The 20271-nt window shown below is 33.1% G+C and overlaps 1 protein-coding gene across 4 annotated transcripts in view; it reads left to right on the top strand.

Annotated features, from left to right (window-relative positions):
* ci (transcriptional activator cubitus interruptus) overlaps window positions 1-19509 on the top strand; it is a 583442-nt gene extending 563933 nt beyond the window's left edge. For 3 of the 4 annotated variants that reach the window (XM_081748738.1, XM_081748737.1, XM_081748735.1), the window contains 8 exons: window positions 27-191; window positions 4874-5119; window positions 6112-6279; window positions 7308-7476; window positions 8474-8739; window positions 9554-9754; window positions 11600-11974; window positions 16075-19509. In XM_081748738.1, coding sequence (XP_081604864.1) covers window positions 27-191; window positions 4874-5119; window positions 6112-6279; window positions 7308-7476; window positions 8474-8739; window positions 9554-9754; window positions 11600-11974; window positions 16075-18114 — 3630 coding nt within the window. In that variant the 3' untranslated portion in view covers window positions 18115-19509. The remainder of the gene's footprint in view (window positions 1-26; window positions 192-4873; window positions 5120-6111; window positions 6280-7307; window positions 7477-8473; window positions 8740-9553; window positions 9755-11599; window positions 11975-16074) is intronic. The other variant, XM_081748736.1, reaches the window with a different exon arrangement.
* Window positions 19510-20271: the final 762 nt, after the last annotated feature.

The following is a 20271-nucleotide window of genomic DNA, read 5'->3' as shown; positions in this document are numbered from 1 at the left end:
AATGTCGAAAATCGTTATCACCACAGTTCGAAGGCTGCTACAAGGCGTATTCTCGACTGGAGAATCTGAAGACCCACCTTCGCTCCCACACAGGCGAGAAACCATATATGTGTGAATATCCTGGATGTACAAAGGCCTTTAGCAACGCCTCGGACAGAGCGAAACACCAAAATAGAACTCACTCGAATGAAGTAAGTAAAATGATATAAATTTTCTTTATATATATATACACCTCATTAGGAAGTGTAGCGTTGTTTTATTCAAATTTCAGCTAGATCACTCAGCATGTGCTATAGTATATAGAATAGAATTAACACTAATTATAAATAGCAATTTAACTCGATAATTCTTAAACAAGTCTTATACAATAATGTTCATAATTAAAATGTTTTTAGGAAGTCTTTTGATCTTATTAGAACACAGGAATCATATTTGCCTTTGTTAATACTGTATTTTCGATGTATAAGTTATAAATACTCCCGGACTTTGTAATAAAATGTATCTATTACTAGCTACAAAGTACATAATTGAAAGAAAGGATGCATGCATTTATTGCATTTGAATTCTGCTAAGCAACATAATGGTAGACTAGAAACCAACTGTCATCAACAATAAAATTACTTCACTGTAATTTGTAATAAATAGGTTTCATTTCAAAATATCAATTGTTTAATAACGTATTGACTTGTTACAATCATCACTCAGCTAAACTCCGTAATAATTTTATAATACTGCCTAGTAGTTTCAGAAATTAATAATATGTATTCTACTTCCTACTTATTTGGAGGTCTTGGACTGTAGTTCTATTAGTCTATAAGGTCAAGATGGCCATAAAATTATTACATTCACAAATTTTACAAACAAATATATACTTATTTTTCTCAATATTTTTACCACCACCTTAGAGAAACATAGATTAAGAACAAGCTAATCTAATTTTTCTTTTTCTAAGGATTAGTTCATTCCTAAGGAAGCTATCGACTAGTGTTTCAAATTAAGTAAAGTTCTGAGTTTCCCGATTTTAATAGAATTTCTGGAATAATGAAATTATACTATAATGCACAAATTACTTTCGTAATATGTAGCAGATAATTTTGTGTCAGCCATAATTACTAGAAAATAGACATTTTTCGGTCTATAAAGTACACTGTACTCGTATTTACGAAGACTGAATTTTGAAACAGAAAAAAAGGTCCTGGTGGCGTTATAAGCTCACTAAGTGAAGATGTTAAGTCAGTAATGAACTAACTCTGCATTTCAGAATATAATTGTAATTTAACTGTTCGGATGGTATATATTGTCTGCCGTAAAATGTACGAAGTGTACAGATATGATAAAACTTGGTCTAAATTCTTAATACATGAGTATTGAGGTCTTGAAAGTACAACACAGCACTTCTCCAAGATTTAAGGATCTTGAAAAGAAGAGTTTCCTTCTTTTTCCATCTGTTTTGAAAATATTGTGTAGCAGAGGCTTTGAGAGAGCGGAGGTTGTATGTTTGAGCTTTGATATAAGATGTTGATTCAGTTAAGCATGTGTGTTTTCATTTCATTTCTTTTTCCTCTTTCTTCACCATTCTTTTTTTTTCCTTTTTCATTTCTATTTCTTGTGAATGTGATGTATTAGGGCAGGTGCAATGCGATGTCATCACTACTTCTTTCGCGTACTTGCTAAATGGAGCTTGAACAAGAACGACGAACACGATGTAAAATTGGCTACAAGCAACTGTCCAAATTTACATCTTCTTTAAGTTCAAACAATATTTTTTTCCTGTCAGTCACGGCTCGATTGCTACAACAATATCTATATTTTTTCTTTTTTTAATTGTTAAAGCGGTTTATACGCTTCAAGTAATCTTTTGACTAGTTGAAGGTGCACCATATTTTTTTAGATTTTGTTATTTCTTTATTATTATTATTATTATTATTATTATTATTATTATTATTATTATTATTATTATTATTATTATTATTATTATTATTATTATTATTATTATTATTGTAAATAGCACTCCGAAATTGGTATCAAAACTAAAAGCAGACAGTCGAATTGGAGTAATGATTTTATCTTTCACGATTGAATATATGCTTGAAAATTAAAACACCATTAGAAAATATATATGATATAAGTACTACATAGGATTTTACAGATATCATGTGATAGGTTCTCTAGTCCTCATGGTTTCTGCTTTTCTTAACTCTCTCTCTCTCTCTATGTGAATTATTATTACGTTTAACTTTTGTCCTCATACATAGAAAATTCTGTATTATCAAACATGCATAATAGAATTGGTGTTTTGGTTTTCTTGTCAATCTAAGTTTTTTTTTTTTTTTTTTTATGTTAAGCAATTAAAAACAGCTTTGCAGTAACTGCAGACTTCCTGTGTATTAGCATGTACTCTTTAAACATTGTTCTAATACTTTCGTTGTAAGGATTTGCAGGATAAAATATCTGTTTTGAATTTAATGTACAGTAAAATCTGTGTAAGATTGTTGCAATTGATTCCTACATGGTTCTGCAAGTAAGAAGCCAGTTTAACAAGTTTTGCTGTATTTTCTGAGGTATATAGAAAGTAGTTACTTCTTCCATTTTCTTATATACAGTAGATGTTTCTATTTTAAGTAGTACAAATATCACTCCGGATTAGACACATAAGCCAAGCTCATACATGTATAAAGAACTAAAGACAGTATTTCCTTTGGTGAGATTCTGTTACTTTCTCTGAACTACATTCTTCTCTTACTTAATTGAATTCTCTTTTTTCATGCCTTTTTCAATTGGCATTGGTAGTTGTAAGGTAAGTTTACACATTTAAAAATAGTTTCCACAGTGTATGTCTTCCTTGAATCAACAGAATATTATGAGACGCAAATATTTATTATAGCATAATGTAAAAATACGATAAGAACACGACTTTAATTTTGAATGAATACATTGAAACTTATAGATGGCATAATTTGGCACAAAAATATGTAATTAAGATGTTATAAGTCATTCAAAGAACTTGCTTTCGTATTATAACTTTTGACAATACATATATTTTGGAAAGAAAATAGTAACTTTTTCTTTGATTTTAGCGTAAACTATGTATGTAGTCTGTGTATTACGTCAGTATTTATTTATTGCTAGTTCGAGTATAATGACCAACTTAATTAAACACATGGTGAAGGTACAGAAAACAAATGTATTTCGAAGGAAAAACTACTATATATTGTATTATTTGTATTTCAAGTGCATAAACTGTGATTTATTTATTAGATTATATTTTATAAATAATATTTAGCAAAATTATTTCTAAAATATACGTACACTGCATGTAATAAATATTTATTTTCATTTGCCATTCGCGCACCTGATTTAAATGTTGCACCAGCATTCTAATTATCAACAGAATGCTATGGCATATTATTCTTTTATCCATTTCGCCTATGACAGCTTGGATGAAAATAAAATTCTCAGTTCGAGAAAGTATTTGGAACGTCATGCTACCTAACTCTTTTAAGTAGCAGAATAGCAAAGACAACTCTTAGTTGTAAATTTGCAAACATCTTACATTCATCAGCCAATGTGAGTTGACCAAGTTGACAAATATTTATACTTGTGTCGTTCTTTCTTTTTTTTTTCTTTCATTTATTCTTTCTTTTGCTGGCATTCTGCAATAGTTATTTATTAGTGTGATCGCCCTGCTGGAGTTCATCAGATGTTCCGAATACGTGAAGTAATAAAAGGACATTCATATATATATATAATCTGTGCTCTACTACAAAACACATTGCAATCGTGGAATATAAATGGGAAAGATTGATGGTGCCAATCAGTTCATACAATTTCCAACAATGGCTATAAAAAAGCAACAAACAGTACCATCACCTCCAGTATTTTTGGACAAACCACTCAATTGTCATATTTTCCCCATTTCTTTTTTGAGATAACACAACAATAGTAAAAGGTGTTCCGAAAAGATTTCTGAAGAGTGACGATGATCATGTATACAGCCAAATGTTCAATTAAGTATACAACATACAAGAATGAAAATGAAAATGAAATGAAATCTTTAAGTTTAACGTCCCACGGTTATGCCGGTTAGGCTAAAGGAGACGGTGATGATGAGAGGTGAGTGAAATGGTGGAATGAAGAAAGTGGGAGGAAACGGGAGAACCCCGAGAAAACCCACGAGCACGGTGTTTGTCCACCACAAAGTCCACACGTCGCGAGCTGGGATCGAACCAGGGACCCCAAGCACTGGAGGTGAACGCTCTACCACTGAGCCACCGCTCCCCCCAACATACAAGAATGAATTTAGCAGTGACAGCATACGTAGGAATAACATTGCTTGAACGCGGCCAAATTCAAAGATGAGCAACCAACAGATTTAACTTAAAATATTGCGTGTTTTATGGAAAAATTGAAGTTCAACGGAAATGGGACCAAGTAAGGGAAGTGGACAAGTTAGGTGGTCAAATCAACAAGTTTTGCTGTAGAACAATAAGAAAATATTCGCAATTTTTCTCTTGAAGATCGTCGAAAAGTTGTCGTTTTGGAGAGTTGTACTTCTTCTCGAATTAGAAGGGGAAACAATAAAAGCTAACTATATCCAATCAAATATATTACAATGCAATAAAGTTATCAAATGAAACATCTTTCTCGAATGAGATATTATATTGTATTAAATGAAGTTACATTATTTAAAGCTTCAGGGTAATTGTAACGCATGCAGTGTAATCTTATTCATTTTAGATTTACATCATTTGTGTTGGTCAGAATTGTATTTTTAAAAAGGTTTTTTTTTTTTTTTTTTTTTTTTTTTTAAATAGAAAAATATAAATTTATATTTAAGAAAATTCTATATCGACACTTCTGCTTTGTGTTACAGAAACCATACGTTTGTAAAGCACCAGGCTGTACGAAGAGATACACCGATCCAAGCTCCCTTCGTAAACATGTGAAGACCGTACATGGACCTGAATTCTATGCTAACAAGAAGCATAAAGGACACGATCCGTCGAGCGGTGGGGCTGAAGATGGAAGCGGTCTTACTCGAGACGGCGATAAACAAGAATCTAGTGAGGAGTGCAGTGGTAAAGCAGCCAGTCTCTCAAGCCCAAGTCTTAAATCAGAGGTAATGGAATTTCTGTTTGTTCTGTTGCGTTCAGGATAATATGGAATATATAGCTTTTGGAAGAGAAATGGGTGTTAAGTTTTCTTGCGTATGATGCTTACTGTACTAACTGTAGTATGCGTGGTTATTCTATATAAGTTCTCCCTTGTTTGCTTTAAGGCTAGTCAAACTAAGGTAGATTTGAATTATAAACGACCATTAAAGAAAACAAATCATCGGGAAGATTTCATATTCTGAACAACTGGAACTTTGATATTTCATTCAAGCCTAATAAAATGCCAAAATATTATATGCTTCATAGAAAGCTATTTTTCGCAGACCTTAACCACTGAAGCAGTTGTGACGTGTTGACACGTGTTGCTGTACCAAGCAAAGTGGATTTGAAGTATGTGAACGTCATGACAAAGCTCAATTCTTATTAAACGCTTGTGTTTTCAAATTTTATTGGCGTGATGTACAGTTGTAAAATTGAGATGGACTGAGAGAGGCAGCGTAGAGATTTAAATACCTACTGTGGAATCGTGCAAGGAAAGTAACCCTTGAATGTTAAATAGTTCATGAAGTAATCACTAATTAATACGTTGAGATGCATTTCTATTAGCAGTAAATAAAAATAATCATACGTTAAAACATCCAAAAGACAACATTTGCGAACGTTTTCGAGATGCACCTCACCTCTTCCTCAGCGCACTACAAGAAAATCCTGTATGAAATTCTCTATTTGTTTCTTCTGTAGAATGGAAGTGATGGGATAAATTTGTAGTTCGATAGTAAGATTTCCATCTCTTCCTAATTTATAGTTAATGAATATTTCTTGCTCTGTACTTCTACGTAAGATCAAATAACAACACTCAATTGATGGCCTCGATAATCAGATCAGATTTAATAATCTGATCTATTATTCAATTAACGATCTTGAACCGCAAATCGCTTAACAAATTGAAGTTGCAAAAAAAAATCTTTAGTGAACGTAATTTGCGATCTCTTTTCAGGATCCAAATTCTCCGCCGCAACAAGGTAGTCCAGCGATAGACGGACATGTAACTCAGGTCTGCGCTACTGATGAACCCATTAGTGATAGCAATGTGAGCACAACTAATGGATTAGTAGAAGCGGTAGAAGAAGGCGATTGGGAAGCTGGGGATGCAGAGGATGTACATGTAAGTAAATAAATTATTATTATTTGTTCATTTACTTGTTGGTATAGCATGTTACACACCTAATTAAATTGTTATTAGACAACAATTTTATTTGATTGTAACTTTTCGTGCTAATGCAAGTTCTACCTAAGTTAGAAATATTCTGAACATACACTGATAACACTAATAATGAGAATGTATAAAGTATAGATACGTATAATTTTGGATTACGATGTTTGAAAGGAGTATATGCAATGAAAAGTGTTCGCATAAGCTCTGTAAGATGTTCTTTGTTCTTTTACATATGCAATAGATTCATTGTACAGTGCTCTTATTCTTCTGGTAGGAGACATGCTCAATACAATTGTTCTAGCTTTCTGACAGTGCCAAAGAAAGAAAATCAGTTCATTTACTTTTTCTTTTCAAAGGTTCTGAAACTTTGAAGTTGGTTCTATGACTAAGATACAATATTCGTTATTAAGAAAAAGTACGTTTCAGATTTAGCAATAAATAGCAGTAAGATTATTTTGTGCAATGTACATGCCGTAGCACCCAACAAAGCAATAAGACGCCAAGAACGCTAGAGTTATATTTTCAGTAAGAACAGGTGTCTTTCGAATTTACCTCAGAGTTCTAATAAGTACAAACTACGGCAAGCTACAAAGAAACACTTCAAGTCTGGTATACTATCTTATGTTCTTTTATCTTTTTCTCAAATGGTATTGAGAAAACATACCTTCCAGTTGTCATACAGTTTGGTTTTATCGCCATCGTCTCGAAATAATATTAATATTTCGTCTCAATGATGATTTCGGCTCTAATTAATTAAAATCCTTCATGTAATCCTTTGTAGGCGTTAGATCTAATGACTCTACTCATTCTTTTATAGAGATGAATTTCTGACAATGTATGTTTATGATAGTATACAATAGCTTTTTAAGATACACAATATCAGTATTATAGGCAATTTTTTCTGCGTAATACATTCTGTTAAGTTTATTCCTTTTGTACTTTTATTTTATAATAATTTACGATCGTTTCGCTTTCAGGTTCCTGATATTGCAGTAGCAATCCAAGCAAGTAATGCCGTAGGAGCTAGTTCAAGTCCAGGATCAGGTGATCAAGTTATTTTGCAGGATAGAAATGCTAGAAATCGACTCAAATCAAGGCTTCAGGCTAAAGGACTTCCTGCACTGCCTGCTCTTCAAAGAATTACCGGTAAAAGCATTTTATTTTAAATAATAATAATAATAATAATAATAATAATAATAATAATAATAATAATAATAATAATAATAATAATAATAATAATAATAATAATAATAATAATAATAATAATAATCTAGTACGTGATTACCTTATATTTGATTACCAATAATTGCAGAAACCATTTAAAATATTCAAATTTTCATAGCTGCTTTTTAAAATTATTAACAAGAACTACGCGTGCGTTTGTCTTTTTGCCGTTCTACCTATAATTTTGTGAATAACTTTAATGTGGCTAGAATCTCATCAATAATTTCAACATCAGCTATTGAAATTAGTGCGGGAAGATCTCAAGAATTGGGACACAAACAATGTGATCCTTGCACTCAATTACGAATTTTAATATGACTTTTTACTCTAGGCATCTCTTAGCTCTTCTTACTCTTTCCTTGTTACTCCTGAAAACATAAAGGATTATTTTTTGTTTTTGTTTTAATTATTATTAATTATTATTATTATTATTATTTATGTATTCTCCGTCAATGGGACAACAGCGTCGTGTTGGAAATTAGAGGTTTGTCGTCGTTTTAATGACAACAGTGACTAGCTTTAGGATGAAACTATTGCATTAATAAATATCCTTTTCATTTCATGTAGCGCTTTACTGCTAACTTTCTAAATATGTTTTGTTGCAAGTAGACGTAAAAAATACAGAAATAATATAATGTGCTTCTTTGACTTTAAGATAGTACTCTAATTCAACATTAATTAATTATTTCCGTTAATTATTAATTTTTATATATATATATATATATATATATATATATATATATATATAGATAGATAGATAGATAGATAGATAGATAGATAGATAGATAGATATAGATATATTAATATATATATATCCATTTAATTATTAATATATAAATAAAATTTTGTTATTAAAGAAACTGATAACTGTGTTCCGATACAAGCATTATGCTCACTTATATTTACTATTTTTCAATAGGTCCACGGCGAGGAGTAGCTATAGGTGACTTGAATCGTCGAATAACGGATCTAAAGATGGGTAATGTTACTAGCGATGGAACAAGTCCACAAAGGAAGCAATTGATTGATCTTCAATTAAGGTTATCTCCAAGTCAAACATTACTCAGTCAACAACAGAATAACAGGAGGGACAGTAATTCAACCGTAAGCTCCTATTACGGAAGTATGAGATCGGAAAATTCTCCTCATCCGGGCAGCAGCAGGCGTAGTAGCCAGGTGTCTCAGGTAAATAACTTAAAATTACAGTACGTTTGGCTCTAAACTATGTAGAAATATCATTTGTTATCAATTAAATACTACTTACAGGATATGATGAGTTAGAAAAGTGTTTCTCAAACTGTGTTCCTAGGGTCACAAGTAGTTCTCGAGGTCTACTCTTGTGGTCCTCTTAGATTGAACACTAGTAAAAAAATGAATTGCGTATCATACATCATACTTAGAAGAAAAAAAACTTACCTAATATTCTATTTCCTATATAATTTAGAAGAATTAGTACATTAGCTAAGTTTCCTCCTTACTTTGAAGCGATAACGGTTACATTTTTACCGGTGTGATACCCTCAAAAGCAGCCACTGTATGTTTGTTTAGTTTGGGATCAATGTTTTTCTATTTTTTACTTGTTCCTTTAGTTGGCAAACAATATTTTTTCTTTTTCAATTGTTCATTTAATTCGCAACCAATATTTTCTCTTTTTAATTTTTTAACTTACAATCAGTATTTTTCCATTTCAATTGTTCGTCTAGATTTCAACTAATATTTTCTCTTTTTCAAATGTTCGTTTATTTTGTAACCAGTATTTTCTCTTTTTCAGTTGTTCGTTTAGCGTGCAACCAGTTTTTTTTTCGTTTTCAATTGTTCGTTTGTTTGCAACCAGTTTTTTCCTTCAAAATTTGATGTTCGAAAACATTCAGATTATGTTTTTCTGAACACCCAACATATCACTAAGAAGTTTTATTTATGCACTTTTTATTCACACTCTTAAAAGGAAGTTTGATTTGTGTTTTTAGCTAATTCAAATATCATTCATATTTTCTTCCAGGGTTCTGCCATGTCTCGTGCTGGAGGACAAGTGGCATCATTGTATGATCCTATATCACCTGGTAGCTCCCGGCGTTCTAGCGAACTTAGCAGTCATGATCCTAATTTGTCTGCTAGTATGACGTCGCATCTAAACCGTCTACATAGTCGCGCGCTTGGTGGAGCAAGCGAAGTCTACAACACGTCGAATCTGGTGGTTCAGGTGAGTAGGACTTTCTTTAAAAGTCTGCTATATTGGTGATGCGATTGGTTATTGACTAATAAAATCATTGGGTAAAGAAATGAGTCAGAGATAATTTGATTTTTATGATTAACATTATCCTGTTGATTTCTTAAATGTATCTCGTCAGAAAATGACTCTGTAATTACCGTGTAAAATGTATTCTGTAATGGTATTCCTATACACTGTATTTACTGTTTAATTTACTACGCGAAGATTGCATTTCAGTAATTAGAAAGCGTTTGCTATGTCCTCATGATGCCTAAGTAGATAACTTGGAACCTTAAAGGGGAATCAAATTGTTAATTTAGAGTTTCTAAACTGCGATAATGTTCTTCCTCGCTTTGTTAACATGATAGAAATGAACATCGTTTGATTCAGGAAGTACAGAAATTGAACGTGTACAAATGCGTACAAGAGGATATTAATTATATCAGGCGCAAATAGGTACAAACGATAATTTGTCCGAAAATGATTTTAAGCTTATGAATGACAGACATTTGGAACAAATTAGTGGCAAAATGTACGTAAAGGATAACGTAGCACTTGGTGATTCATTGATACCATCTTTTGAAAACTAAAGAAACTTAAGTATTTTTTTTTTTTTTTTCAAAAATATAAAAGCTTTTACTTCTTACCATGCGTATTTTTACTATTAATCCTATCATTTCCAATTTTTGGCACTTACTGACGTGTTAAGTATCTAACAGTGGACTAAATTTCAAACTATATTAATTTGATTTTTCAATATAGTAAGACAGAATTTTCATTATTGTCAGTACTTCCTGCAGCTTTTATTTACTCTGTTCAGTGTTGCTATTCTATTTTTTTAACAACCGATTCTGTATATAATATGAGATAGTAGACGGATAAGTAAATAGATAGATATAATTCTCTTAGGAAACAAATCATACAAAGTAGACGAACGCAAATATTTTACTGGATGTCACAAGAGTCAAGTAGTGACCTACACAGCATCCTAATACAAGATGCTGTGACGAAATTACGTACAACTCCAAATATATCTTGGAAATGAATTGTCCAAGATAGACGTTTGTCAAAAAGTACTGGAAAGACCTTCATTCACCAATAGATCAACAATTGTTGATAATGGTATGTATGTTACAAATATAAATAACGCTCACCACTTCACTTATATAACACCAGTTCTCGTTCTTCATATCTGACCATTTGAGATTAAGGAATAAACGCTTATATCTTGTTCAGAGAGATCACATGTTTAACCCTATGCCTATAAGAATTTCTAAAACGAAGGCGCTTAAAATAAAATTTACCGTTCCCCCACTCAACCATTAATCTTTTAGTATATGCAGAGCAAAGCAAGGATCTTTAAGTAGGTGATTTGTTTTTGGCTTTAAAAAATTTGTATCCAACAAGTTCTCCCTTCCAACTGCATGTGTGTGAGAGAGAGTTTATGACTTGGTGTAACAAACGGTTCTGCGAACTCGAAATATTTGAAAAACCGGTTCTAGCGAACTGGTGCTAACCGGCTGAATAGCACCACTGACTTTGTTCCGGACGAAATGGTTCAAACACACTTCGAGCTTTAAAAATGCGAAATAAATTGGGGTAGGACTAATGACAACTTTTGCATTTTTCGAGCTCTAAGCTTGTTTTAAATAACATGTTTGCAATCAATTTTTATTACATAGGTGCATTTTCAATTAATCATTACTTGCATCCACTAAGGATTCATACTGACTTTTCCATGTAGAAATAACGACTTTTTTAATTTTGATATTATTTAGCTGAAAATTATGTTTATATATATAATTTTCATCAAAATGACTCCTTCCTTTCATTTAGACGCAGAATATGTCACTAATGGGTGGTGCTGGTGGATGGGTATCTAGTTCAACTGGTACTTCAAAAACTCCTGCTGGTAAACAAGTACAGGCCGCAAGAGTAGGACAACCACCCGATGGCACCAAGAGTGAAATTAGGCGTATGTCTGATCCGTGCAGGCCACTGGATAGAAACTTCGGGATTACTCGTAATCTCCAAAGACATCACAGTTACAACTTCAATCCACGAACGCCTCTGCCACCTATCGGGAAGTCGGCCAATGAACATCATCCAAATCAAGAAGTTGTGCTGGATGAAGTTGAAGAAGGAGAAATGGTTGAGAACAAGTTAGTCATTCCTGACGAAATGGTTCACTATCTCAACCAGGTAATAGAGGTAATTTCACTTTATTCCTCTCACAGTGAGTTGAAATATATAATATAATAATAATAAAATGAGTCTTGTATATGGTACAAATTATTCCGAATTGATTTTATTTTTTGTCCTAAAAATGTATTAATTATCTCTGCACATAAAGGAAAACTCAGTATAGTTCTTTATTGGTTGCTTAGCTTTCCGATGTTTTATTAGATGTGTAAATTCACCTTTTATGTGTTATATTATGGTACGCGGAGGAACTCTAGTTTTGGACATCACTACTGAGCAAAGAAAGTTTCTATTTTCTAAAAATCTTCTTGTATTTGTTGTGTATTTCGTGTGTTAACTTCTTGTATTTATTAATTTCCATTGTGTTTCGGTAATATTCGTTAACTTTCAAAACCAGCGTGTGATGATTATTGCGATCTGGAGTAAGTCAAATAATATGAATTTTGTCTTTGGCACGATCCCTATCGAACTTCATCTCAGTATCATTTCTTATCTCTTTTTGACTCATAAGTTTTTGGTGAATCTTGAGTTCATCTACTCCAACCTAACTTTCACTAGAACTCCCTTAAAATTGTACAGTTCATTGGCCAAAAGTCTTTTCTATATCAATAAGCCTTTTCTATATATACTCCTTCCTGCCTTTTGTATAATTCACCTATTATTCTTAAGCTAATAGCACATATTGCGGTGATATGACTTTTAAACTAAAATTGTTTTTTTTCTCAGCTTCCTCATTTGTTCTTTTGTACAATCTTTGTTCAGTATTTGAAAGATTATTTTTGGCGCATGCAATATCAGAGTAACAGTTCTGTTGTCATTAAACTTTCTGGCTGTGATTGCTTTCCCAATGAAATCATTCTTGTCTTCAAGAAATCTCTCGTCATGTATCTCATTACAGAATGGAACAATTCCTTCTTCTGTTTTCTCCCTGCATTCTAAGGAAATTAAGTTATTACACTATACTTCCGTTGTCTTCCCATTCTTTATTTTGTTTACTGTATGCTCAAACTTGTCCGGTATATCATAAATCTCTATTATTCTTGCTTGTTTTGTTTTCCTCTTTAATATCTAGTCTAAGGTGAAGCCCTCTTACATGCGCAATATATGCTTACTATTTTCCTAAAATTTACTTGTTTCACTCGCTATCTTCCTATTATTATCTTGTTGTGCGTCTTGGTTTCATATTGATTTCACCTCTTTGTACATTTCCCTATATTTCTTAGTTGTTTCAGATTTTCATATCCTCGCATTTCCATGTGTAGAATCCTCTCGTTGCTTTGTATATTTCCCTTTGTAATTCGCCGTTTGACTTCATATTTTTTCCTTACTTTTATCATAATTTCATTCATAGGTCATGGTTTCTTTGTTTGTTTGTTTTTTTTTTATGTGCAGTACTCTTTTACTTCTTTTGCAGCCTACTTACTAATCTTAACTACTGCCACGGCACACTCGTATATGTGTCTATTTTAACCCAGTTAGAATTTATATATATATATTTAAATTTTTGAATCGATTTCTCACTTCCATGATTTTCAACTTCTTATTTACAATTTTTCTTTGGGCAGTTTTCTTTTTCCTGCTAAGTAACCCACAAAAAAGAATTTATAAAATACATAAGGCTACCAATGAGTTAACGTTATTTACAATTCTCTACGGTCCATCATGTTCATGTGCACAGTCCCTATACCCCATAGTGTGTCGTATTGTGAGATTCACTACCCGATCATCTCTGTATACTGGTCTTTCCTGTTCATTTCTTCCACACAAGCATCACTGTAGTTGTGCACACTAATTTTGTAATATGAGAAGCCGCCTTCTCGTAGGCTTACCGTGAGAGTATTCGTCTGTTTATTACATTGCGCCCATTGATGAGGCATGGTACTGCTTAATGTTTTATGATCGCATGTTCTTGCTCTACTGTCTGAGTACTGCGTAAGTCGTGCTCTTGTGGTTCTACTCTACTACTTTAACCGACAGCGGAACTACTCCAGCTTGGTCCACTCACGTGCAATTCCACTGAAACTATAATTCTTCGTACGCACACCTTTGTGTACAAATTCTGACACACCTTTGTGTACAAATTCTGTGAGCGGACGCATTCCAGTTATTTCATCGTGGTGTAGTTTTCAGACAGCAGTGTATAACTGACGCAATTTGAAATGTATGTGTTTTTTCTGTCTTTTTCATTTTTACTTCTCATTGAATTATAAAGTCCTGTTTATGTAGTTCTTGTTTCTTACTTAAGCATATATCTTTTAAGTTTAAATAGTGTATTGTGTTAATAACATTAAGCTGAGTAATAAAATGTGAAGCTTTTTTTATGTTTTTTTCAATTCACCAAACAGCAAATAAATAGAAACAACCATAAAAATAGAAGTTTCTCAGATTTTATTACTCGCTATATAGCCTATCTACCATTGGAATATATATAATCACATTTTTGTGTACTGAAGCATTAAAAAATCGATAGTAGGCAAGGAATCCAGATCAATGTATTAGACAACAATTTTTTAGTGCACTGTTTTTTTGCTTTTTTTGTTTTTTTTTTAAGTTTAACGTTTCATGATTGCGCAACGAGGTTAGGGAAGACGGTGAAGATGAAAATGAATGAAACGGTGGAATGAAGAAAATGGGAGGGAAGGGAGAATCCCAAGAAAACATATATACACGATACGTGTCCACTACAAAGCTCACTTAACAAGAACTGGGATCGAACCATAAGCTCACGCACCAGATGTGAACGCTTTATCACTCAGGTACTGCGGTCGCCTGCACTGAAAAAGAAAAACTCTCATTAGCTAAATTGATATATGAAGTGCTTAGAAGGTAAAAGTGTTATGTTACATTTTTTGAAACGTCAAATTCTGGCGGTTTGTGCACGTGTTATACGTTACTCATGCTACTTAGCGCACCATTTAGTGAGTCTACGTCCCAGTGAAGAGATTTTGAAACGATGAAAGGTGTATGTTAAAAGACATACATAGTTGTGAAAGTCAATTTTGCAGAAATGTACAATTTGTTACATAACACCTTTATCCTCTAAGCGCTTCATATGTCCTGCATTTCACTGTTTTAGTAGATTAAATGTAGTTCACCTGTTACAATTTAAGTGTGTTACTTCAGTATTTTAAAGGAAGAATAAGTAGTTGTGTTGCTGCTGCCAACCTCTTCTTAACATATTTGGTAGATGCATTATCATTTGTTATTCTATTTTAAATAAAAATATTTTATTTTCTTCATGAAAAACAGATTTTCTTTATCAAACACTACTTTTTATCCAGTAGTCCTTTTTGCTACCTTTTAAGATAGATATCAATATGATCTTCCTGTTAGTTTGTCAAATACAACTGTGGGGCCGCGGTGGCTCAATGGTAGAGCGTTCACTTCTGGTGCACGGATTCAAACCCTGCTCCTGCCAAGTGAATTTTGTGGTGGACAAACACTGTGTACGTGGGTTTCCTCGCACTTTCTTAATTCCACCATTTCATTCATTTCTCATAATCACCATCCGCTTTAGCCTAGCCGGCATAACCGTGGGACGTAAAACTCAAAGATTTCATTTCATTTCATTTCAAGTACAACCGTATGTTCAAATAAACAACCGATTTCGCAATTTGGATTGTTTACTAACTTCTGATTTTCTGTTGTAAAGAAATGATGTACCAGTGCTAAAAACGTCGGTTTAATATAAGCAATCTTGCTTTACAGTAAAAAATTTACACTCATGAATAAATTATCAGAATTCACTTTGACAATTCTAACAAGATTATAATATTCCAACGACAAATATTTATAATGCGTTCTGCACAATTTGAACATATGAGTTGCTCTAAATTTTTATCGTAATTAAATTTTTAAATATTTCTTATTTTTTTATTTTAAAGATTTTGTGGATTTTTTATACCCTGCTTTATGTGACACCTAATTATATTTCTTTCTTTAACCTTAATATTTTAAACGTTTCCGTATGGTTCTTTCAAATTCTGATTTCTCCCTCCTAAGACATACGGTATCACACTTAGGTTAAATCGTTAGGTTAAGTTCTGGTTGCTTGTTTAGTTTTGATGTTCTAATAATATTGTTAGTAATAAAATGTTATTTGTTTACAGGTTGCAGATAATAGCAAAATCAACCCAGAAGAGAATAATAATGGAAATACAATGGCATCTAATACATCAAATAATCCAGATTTGTCAAATCAAAGTCCAAAGACAGCGCCAACAGTGGGTACTGCAGCATACTCTCAGCAACAGCAACCAAATCAACTTGCTGGAACTCCAGCAACTACTGCTGTTTCCGTCAAGCCACCTGCGCCGTATGGTTCACAACCTATTCCCAGTCCCGCGTACGGTAGCACAAGTAATGTGGCTAGTGTACTTCCAGGTGCGTCGCCTGTACTTACGTCACCTCCGTCAGTAGGACCACCTAATAGCTATGGAAATTATCCTCAACCAAGTCCAGGTGCTGCTAGTTATAATCAATCGTTGCCTAGTCCTGCTCAAGCGAACAACTTCAACCAATCTATGCCAAGTCCTGCATCACAGAACTTCAACCAGCCAATGCAGAGCCCAGCTGCAGCTGCTCCCGCTCCTACATTTAATCAAGTTCCTCCTTGTTTCCCACATAACCAAGCTCAACAAATTGCCCCTCCAGCGTATAATCAACAATTCCCTCAAGGTCTTAATTATCAAGCTGCTCAACCTCCTTGCAACAATGTTCCAATGCAAGCTCAAATGAACAGAAACATGCCGAACATGCAAAATTGTTATCCGCAACAACCACCACCACAACCACAACAGCAAAATCCTTGCAACAATATGCAGAGCTTCACTCATAATCCCACTCTCATGAACAATGTTCCTCAACAGCAAATGCAGTTACCACAACAACCTTTTGTGAATAATAATTACAATATGCCTCCTGTGAATACCAATATAAACAACTGTAATAATAATAATATGATGGGCTATGGTTCCTTGTCGAACGTAGGCAGCACAGGCAATCTTAGCAACGCTGGTGGTGCTAACAATGGTATGGTGTTTCCTCAGACATTTTCCTGTGGACATGTAATGCAGCCCAATGCTTCTATGGGTATGTACAACCAACCATGTTTTAACTGCCAACAAATGGGGGGTGGTAGTAATATGAATACCTCAAGCTCTTGTGATCCAACAATGAATCCTGCCATGGCACAAAACTGTGGTAATTGGAACTACCAATGTAACCAAAGTATGATGGGAGGATATACGAGTGGCCAACAAAACCTTCAAACCGTGGTTCCTCAGCAGCATTATAATAACGTTATGGTTCAACAAGGACAACAGTGGATTGGAAATAACCCACAACAATATCCACAACCGCCTCAAAATAATATGATGGTTCCACACCAAATGACTTTACCGTCCAATCCTCAACAACAAGCGGCGATGCCTCAAACACAAGGAGTTGTTGGCTCAGTGAATATGTATCCGAACAACGCACAAATACCCCAAACGTACAACAATCAGTGCTTACCAAGTGCGAACAATTTAGCTACAAATAATAACAATAGTGTTGTTAATAATGGTAGTGTTGTAAGTGGTAGAAGTGGCAGTCGTCAGCCGGAGATTCAGTGTCAAGATATCAGTCAATCTTCGTCACAGGTAGCAGGTAAACCAAGACCAATTGCTAGTCCCCAAAATATGCGGCAAGAAACGTACCAAAGGACGTTGGAATATGTACAACAATGCCAATCGTGGGCAGCCAATAAGCAATCAGTGAAAACTGAAGCACCTGCTGGAAATGTAGCGGTTAAAACACCATTATCTCCTGACTGTGATACAGTGACGAGTACTACAGATCCAAAAGCAAGAGCTGCTTCTATGGTGACGAATGCTGGTTCAAAAGCTGCAAATAATGCTATGTTTCGTCCTAATACTAACTCTGGCAGTACACAAATGGTACCTGGACCCAATAAACAGACTAATACTACTAATATACCATTGGGTCCTCCAAGTGCAGAAAGTTCCTTGCAGTGTCCTCCTTCAATACCAGAGAGCAAACCTGCAAACAATCCTCTAATGGAAACATCAAATATGGTGATAAATGACATGACATCATCACTAACATCACTTCTAGAGGAAAATCGATACCTCCAAATGATTCAGTGATACTTCAAAAATATATAAAATAATGGACAACAGAATTTCACTTATGCGGAAGTATTCGACCGTAGAAACGTTAATAACACTTGAAAAGAATATTCTGTGATCTTTAAACTTTATTGTGAAGTATAATATATTCCGTAAGTTACAGTAGAAAAGTTTTGTTATGGCAGTGATCTCTTTTATTACAAATTTCTATTCAGAAAATGTTTTTAGTTTAATTAAGAGTACTTACACATGTAAAAGACTTGCTTTCAAGCAAGAAACTGTATTACCCCTATGGGGAAAAATAAAATATTACTTATATTACTTGCCAAAATGAAATGAAAAGATAGTAACAGACAGTATTGGTTTTTCTGCCTCATGCGAAGACTCTCCTTGTTATTATGTATACTTCGCCAAAAGATTCAGGGTGCCATATATGTAATATCTTTACTTAAGCAGCTCTTTCAAGTGAGAATCATGATCTGTCAAATTGAAAATATATGTATCATTCTTTCATACTAACATTTGTATAGTTTAAAATATTTTTCTTTACCTAAGATAAATTATGTACAATATTTCATGTGAATATATTTGAAAGAAGAAGAAAAACTGTTGTCTTAACATCACTTTCCTTGTGTTTGTTCTGTGCTAAACAGTACATACTTACCTCCTTTTTCGTGATGTTATCGTTTTGAGGCCTTTGTACATATATCATTATAATAATAATAATATGGTAATAAATAATTATTGCTTTTTTTTAAAAAAAAAATAAAAAGGATTTATCCATTTTTGTTAAACGGTAGAACTAGAAAATATTAATATGTACTTCAGTTGGTTTTTGAGAAGACATGTAAAAATAAATGTTATCTATTATGTGTAAAAGGATAAAAGAATAACTAGATATTGTATAAAGGAAATTTGAAGTACTTGTAAAGGATACGAAAAATATGTAACAAACTAAACAATTACAACAGAAAGCTGTGATATGTCTTAAGTTTTGACAAAATTGAAGTGCTCTTGCATTCATTCCATCACATATACACACAGATATACAAATGAGTCATGTTTGGTGCCAGAAACTTACAATCTAGAGAGTACTTAATTCTACTGCCGGTATCAAATTTAATGCGACACCAGATAACAAAACCGAAGTATTTTGTACATTGAAATGTATTAGCTGTAGAGAGTGTATTGATTGTTTTGCTGTAAAATTGTAATTGCTGAGGTTAAATTCCATAAAAATAATAATAGTTAAATGGTGATATTTAAAATGAGACGTAAGAAAATTGCTTAGTGTGCAATAATTATCATAAACAGCTAGAGTAACCGGTTTTGTACAGTGCTACATATATTATTTTCATGAAAAGAATTTTATTAAAAAAAAACAGGTGTACAGTTTTTACATGAAATCATAAATTGTTTTCCTTTTTTAAAACACTGTAGAAGTTATTTTATTCCCTAGTCTATTAGAAAAATCAAACGTTTCTTGAATTTCTAATGATAATGCTATTTACATTGGCAGATAATTGTGTACGTACGTTTTTGATAGATTCTCTCAAACTTGTTCACTCTAACTCTTATTCATTAATTACATCACATGAACATTAATTCATTTTTGTTTAATGTCTCACGATTATGCAACGAGGCTAAGGAAGACGAAGATGATGAAATGGATGATAGTAGTAGAATGACCAAAATGGGATTAAACAGAACCCCAAGAAAACCCTTAGACACAGTGAAGTTGCCTATATTAATCAAATTAAATTTTATTAAGTTAATTATTATTTTGATACGAGATATATTCCGTACGATTTACATATTAAAATTCATTTAAGACTATAAATTGTCCATATTTCAAATCGTTCAAAATTCATGCACTTTTCTAGTCATCATTTTCTCTTTGTCTTCCAACGTGTTCACTAAAGGCACATTTAAATTTATTTTTGCTTCGATCTTTCTCCATTATCCAATTTTTGGAGGTCCACGTCTCTTTCAGCTCCGAAACAAATCAGAAAATCCAATTTTAGCATCAATTTTACATATAGATGTCACTGAGGGATAAACCAGAAAAATTGGTGGAAAGTTGTGTTCACATATTAATATCATTCTACACTCTATCCTTCTTGATTTTTCTATTATATACGAGGCGCATGTAAAAAAAAAAAAAAAAAAAAAAAA

This window comes from Thermobia domestica, chromosome 2 (genome assembly GCF_964235325.1).
Source record: "Thermobia domestica chromosome 2, izTheDome1.hap1.1, whole genome shotgun sequence".
Classification (NCBI taxonomy): domain Eukaryota; kingdom Metazoa; phylum Arthropoda; class Insecta; order Zygentoma; family Lepismatidae; genus Thermobia; species Thermobia domestica.
This window is presented reverse-complemented; position numbering and strand designations above follow the sequence as displayed.